General features: G+C 42.5%; 1 protein-coding gene across 1 annotated transcript in view; it reads right to left on the reverse strand.

Moving 5' to 3' along the window:
* Window positions 1–442: 442 nt before the first annotated feature.
* Window positions 443–6215, reverse strand: part of mboat2a (membrane bound O-acyltransferase domain containing 2a) — a 45383-nt gene continuing 39610 nt past the window's right edge. The window contains exons 8-13 of the mRNA XM_056427148.1: window positions 5672–5864; window positions 5033–5136; window positions 4879–4943; window positions 4531–4663; window positions 3307–3458; window positions 443–2648 (exon numbers count right to left, since the gene is read on the reverse strand). Of these exons, the coding sequence (XP_056283123.1) occupies window positions 2483–2648; window positions 3307–3458; window positions 4531–4663; window positions 4879–4943; window positions 5033–5136; window positions 5672–5864 (813 nt within the window). The 3' untranslated portion in view covers window positions 443–2482. The remainder of the gene's footprint in view (window positions 2649–3306; window positions 3459–4530; window positions 4664–4878; window positions 4944–5032; window positions 5137–5671; window positions 5865–6215) is intronic.

A 6215-nucleotide genomic window follows, 5' to 3' on the forward strand; every position in this document is an offset into this window, starting at 1 on the left:
GCCTGAATCCCATTGCACTTTTTAGCATCATATGTAGTGAGCCTTGTAGGGACTTTGCAAAATAACATATCATATTGTAAAACATCTGAAAGCAATGTGGTTATTGCAGTAAAAGCAAAAGGTGTGATAAACAAATTAATAATGTCTGCATGACATGTATGCAAGCTCGTTCCAGGGCTTTGGATTTGTCCATATTTGATATTTTGTTCTGGGAAAGAATCACATGAGTTTTTTCTTGTGCTCTTATCTCCTAAAACAATTCAATGTTCCTGCCATGAGAAAGTTGAGCGTGTCCTTGAAACAAGACAAGGACGGTGTGCTGGTGGGATCTTCCCTTTGCTGCGTGAGCATGACCTGGATCAAATGCTAACGTTTCAACATCAGTTTTTCTGCTCATATAAATTTCATTTATTGCCCAAAAAAGACATTTTGAAAACATACATTTTAGTGTTTAAAAATAATTTCTCTTTATTTTGCCACATAAATCAGAATTTTAATGGACTGTTATACAAATTTTTCAATAAATTTCCTTCTGACACAAAAATAACCGTTATGTTACACAGGCGCGCACATACTACATGGACACATTTGCACACACAAACACACACGCAGGCACGCATGCTCACATACATACAAAAATGCGCCATTCATGATTTGGCACTTTGGACATATGGAGCCATTTGCATTGATCTGCTGGTTTGGTTGGCCATGCAGTGCAATAATCGCTTTGTTTGTAGAATGACATCCCTTTCTCTGAAGTGGGCCACGGTCGCCTACACAAGGCTACAAATATAGTTTACATGAGACCACATGACATGTACGGATCACATGATTACTGGTATACACCGAGTTATGGCAGGAATATGCTAATGTTAGAACATCTTGAAAATGAATGGAAAAGCTCTCCTTCTGCTGCTTTGTTATTATTTTACATAACACAAATGCACCAAACCAACTCAAATGACTGACAATTGGAAGAAAACTAAATGTACGACAAAGTGTGCATGATATTTGTGGCGTGACAACAGAGAGGTGCCTTTCGGGTCGTCTCCTCCGCACCACATTTCTTTCACTAAAATAAAAAAAGTGTTTAATGATACAGAAATCGTTTTGAACTGCTGCATGTCATAAAGAGTAAACTGGATGATTTGAAAGGCTTAAGGAGAGCTGTGAACCGAAACCTTGTGAGGAACCACCCTACAGTAAATGCAACCTGAAATATCACCTATTCTAACATAAGTGCACACAATATGAAAGAAGACCATATACCACAACAGCTATGCACTGTGCGTCAATTTGGAAACTTTCTGTTACATTCCATTGACTTAATAATAATAATTATGGCTACAACACCTTTTGACAATTAAATACATCTTCAGTAAATGTGGTAATTTGAATAGATTTGTTATATTTGAAGGATTTTAAGACAATGAATAACACTGTGCAACAGTGTGTTCAACCGTGATGTTAACAATCCACTGTTGCCCCATTTGTACAATTGTATTAATTTGGACTTGCATTAAATAGTTTTGGATACTTGTATTACAGAGGCACGATATTTGAACACAGGTCAAACAAAATAAAAAACAAATCACACCCTGGAAACCAGGTCAGAAATCATTAAAGGAAAAAATGGAAATCACAACGGTGTAAATGAAGTCCCTTTGAACAACACACAGTTGTCTGTCACAAATGCAGCAGATATGAAAAAAGAAACAGAAATCCATTCAGTAACTCTTGAGTGCCTCTTTTAGACTTCCCACAGGTGGAGATGGATGAGATCTGAATTCATCTTTAGGACTCGTCATCATTCAATTCATCCCAGAAAGAAGGGGGAAAAGCATCGACAATGGATCTGAAATATTGTTGTCACGAACATCTAAATACAAAACACGAACAATGTGAAGTCTTCTCCAATAAAGATTTTTAAAAATACATAGAAATCAAACAAAGTTTTGAGGATCCTAAGGCCTGTTTGAAATTGGCAGCTGATGATAAAGGAATGTTTCTTTTACATTAAACCGTTTTCATTTCCACCTTGTATCCAGACCATGACTAAAACCCTCCACATAACTGCACACGTCTTAGCGGTTTGTACAAACTGACAACACAACGGTGAAACTGCAAATTGGTTCTCGCAACGTGCCGTCCAACTGTTATTTCACCAGCCCGAGTACATAGAGGGTTTAAGGCAGCTTGGAAGTCTCCAATTCCACTAATGTAATGTAAAGTAACCACCATCACACATTAGTTTACACTATGGCCATTGTTACATCCTGGTCTCTTATCCATGTCAGAAACTGTGATTGCTGTCATCCTTGCTACTGGAAGTTTTGACAGAACATTGACTTGTGTTTCCTGTCGGTTAGGATTCTCAGAGCATCCGATATTTGGTTCTTTGTCAGGTAAATAGACTCGCCGCAGTCCAGCTCTCAGTGGTTTTAGTTTGTCTCAGTGTTCCTGCGTGTCGCTGTCCAGAGCCTCATGTGGCCTTTTCTTTCTGGTTGCAGTTGTTGTCTGTGCTGTTGTGGTCCGCCTGGTTGTCCTTTAGGCCGTCCTGCTGCTCTTTGGCCTGCAGGAGTCTCGACTTGACAGGGAGGGCCAATACCACCAGCAGGCAGAGGAGATGTAAGCAGAAGTACCAAGACCTGCAGCGACATCCCAAAAATGAGAGAATTAGCTCAACACTGTTTATTGGAAGTAATAGATGGAGCACAACACCAGATAATATGTGCAGGCCATAAAAACTGGACGTTTTTTATACCCATAGTCTAGATAGAAAACTAGGGAAGGCAATACTCAGTCGCCAACATATCTGAACTAAAGGATGGGTTGCCCTATAATTGTATGCAGTCATTCATGGGTGATCCCCAGACTTTTCCTCAACATGTTTGTTAGCACACGACTGTGGTGATCATGTTAGGTTATACTTAGGAAGCATCCGCATGTGGGCTTGGTCAATGTTAGCACGGGGCTTATTTACAGCTTCACTGGAGGAGCTCGAGACTCTTAGTCGTGTTATTCAGTGCGCTTTGAGGAAGTGGTGTGATTGAGAACGCTGTGTCATGAATCACAATAAGTCATATTTAGGGATGAGTGACTAGTTAGGTTTCATATACGAGGAGAAAAAGAAAAATAATTGGTTTTGTAATGACATTTGATTTCATGTATGCAAACACAGGAATGAAACCAGACAACCAACCGCCTGCTGATCTAACTGTCGATATGTTCTGCATTGAACTCAACGACCCAGCTCAGAGCAATGTGTCATCAATATGAGCACAGTATTCAATCAAACATACAAACCTGTAGAATTTGAGTGAGGGTCCCACAGCGAGTAGGACAAACGGCGCCACTGTGTAGCTGATGGCAACCTGAGTCGCTGCCCACGTGAAGACGTCATAGATGCGCTTGTGCGAGTCGGAGCCCAGGAAGTGTGGTCTGATGTTGTGTCTCACCTGGAAGAGAAGGAAAACGTCCCGTGAGTTGAACTTCCCAACATCATTTTCAAGCGAATGACCCGAAAACTTTAAATTGCATCGCACTCATTTTGCTGAACAACAGATGAGACGTAAATTGAACCAATTAGTCTAGTTCCTGAAGTTATTCATGGCAGCTGGCATTACTGCCGACTTCTGCTTCTAATCTGCTCACGCTTCTTCTCTCTCTCTCCTTTGGGGCGGCTGTAGCTCAGTGGGGTAAGAGGGCCGTCCTGCAACCCCAAGGTTGTGGGTTCGATCCCCGCTCTCCCCATTAGTTGCAAGTCGAAGTGTCCTTGAGCAAGGCACTGAACCCCCAGTTGCTTCCCGGGCGCTTCACCGCAGCCCACTGCTCCTTAATAACTAAGGATGGGTTAAATGCAGAGAACTAATTTCCCCTTGGGGATTAATAAAAGTGTATATTATTATTATTCTCCCTTTCTCTGTCTCTTTGTCTGTTTTCCATCTCGTAACTCTTCAAATAAATCCATCTCTGAATGTGTCTGTGTGGGCAGTGGCCAGTAGTTTTGTAGTTTATTGGGTCAATGTCCTCCTTCAGATAGAGAGGAAGAAAGTGCCTGCAGGAACTCACCTGCACAGATAGTTTACCGTGCGGTCATTTCAGATAATCAACCCTTCGCCAGTAGATTATCTAGAATTAAAGTGTGAGTTTCCCTCATGTAGCACCACTCCACTGTCTCCACATAAATATCCTCCTAGTTTTACAAGATTAGAGTGAAGAGGGTTGCCTTAGCGCAGATTAGTGGTCATGGCCTCACGCTTCAACATGATACTTTATCATTATCCCCTTACTCTCCATCAATGAACTGTGCTGTGTGTTTGTGGTTCTGCTAAGTAACAGTGGTAAGTCTAAAGAGCTCTTTGACGAAATGTCAACAACGACTGTTGGATTCATCGTCAATATCGGGATTCATGAGCTGCCGGTAATCTACCACTCCAGAATTATGGGTTTTATCCATTTGGCTTAATCTGGCGAAGGAAAATCTCCCAACAATGGTTGTCGTATAGACAAAACAATGCGTGTACTCACGGCACGTGCAGCCATCGTCATGGCAATGCCAGTGAGGAAGGTCAGATAGTAGCCGGGGTACACCCCGTGCCACATGGCTGACAGCACGAAGGTGGCCGCCATGGGGTTGATGCGACAGCGCTCATAGCACACCCTGGGGAACACACATCAAACTTGATCACATTGTGAACTGCAATATGAGCCATCGATGTTTGTTTTTGTATTTAAAATAGCGTACTCTGTGATTTGTATGTACTTTATGCTGAAGCTTATACAGTTATTGCGTGGCATTTTGCGACACTTGAGAAAGGCAGCGTACATTCCAACAGCCCTCTCCAGCAAGGTACATCACAACCCAATGACTTTTACCTTTTGAGCCAAAGAGCCGTCTGGATATTCCAGTTGTCTAGGAACATCTTGAAACTGGTGGCAAACTGAAATTGGACCCAGAATAATATACTTTAGGCGTCAGTTGAAAAAGGACTTTGTGTGGATATAATAGGTCTCGGGAAAAGAGACGAACCTCAATGTCCAGAATTCTGAGATTTGATATCAGGTCCCACCGTGGGGAGCCATCTTTGTTGTATCCATTGAAGCCAAACCCAGCAGCGTTGTTGATAGCATCAGCTGCAGGAGAACGGCAGTGCTCAGAGACATGTGTACAACAGCAACAGTGAAGGATGAGAACCGCTCCGTCTCCTTTAAATACATTCGTTTGTGTAGAAATGCCAGAAACAGATGGAGCTCTGGCGTCACACGTATTGCTGCAGGTTTACATTTCGCACTAGATGGCACTGTTGCGTCAAGAAATACTGTTAAATGGGCGGGGGCTTTTTTAGGCTGCAGCTCAACACACCGCTTTGAAAATAACTAAATTCCCTGAACCAAGGACAGCTCAGTGAGTTCAAACTACATAAATCAGCACCGTTATTGGAAGAAAACCAAAGCAGTACCACCTCTGTATTACATTTGGGCCAGTGATAGTCCGGTTTTGAGAGTCAAGCAATTAGAGGAGATGGAGCAGAGTCTTCAGTCCACGTTCATTATTGACAGAAAAAGAGGCTAGTCGGATTCACCAGCAATCAAATGAAGAGAAAAACGTACATTTTAAAATAGAATGGGTGAGAATAAATGCTTGCTCAAGTAGTCGCATCAAACTCACCAAGGGTCCAGACGAAGTAATACTTTGGCCTCAGAGCCAGCATGGCCAGGTAAAGGTAGACGACCTGCAGATGGAACGGTGTGGAGCTGACAAACTCGTCGTTTATGGAGAGCTCCACCGGGACCAGCGTGCACAGCAACAGATAGATGCCCAGTGAGATGGCACAGGTACACAGCTTGGAGATGACGTCATTCTGGGGGGGAGGTGAGAAAAGAGAGTGGGGTACAGAGAAGCAGCCTCGTTAAAACCCATTACATCCTTTTCCGAAGCAACAATAACCACGCGAGGAGACATGATGCTTGGACTTCAAAAAGACAACATGGGTTGATCCGGGGTTAACTCAAGTCCTCGAGCATTTTATATCCAGCCACGTCTGTTCCTTTATCTTCCGAGATGAATGCACACTCTTGGCGTGTAATTAAATGATGAATGCATTATGCAGTAAGAAAACAGAATTAACCTTGAGGTTTAGACATTTGCGTCACTACATTCATAACAATGTCTCCGTTTCTGTTTCTAATTACCCCGCACCCCTTCAAACGGC

The sequence above is a fragment of the Pseudoliparis swirei genome, chromosome 11 (assembly GCF_029220125.1).
Source record: "Pseudoliparis swirei isolate HS2019 ecotype Mariana Trench chromosome 11, NWPU_hadal_v1, whole genome shotgun sequence".
NCBI lineage: Eukaryota > Metazoa > Chordata > Actinopteri > Perciformes > Liparidae > Pseudoliparis > Pseudoliparis swirei.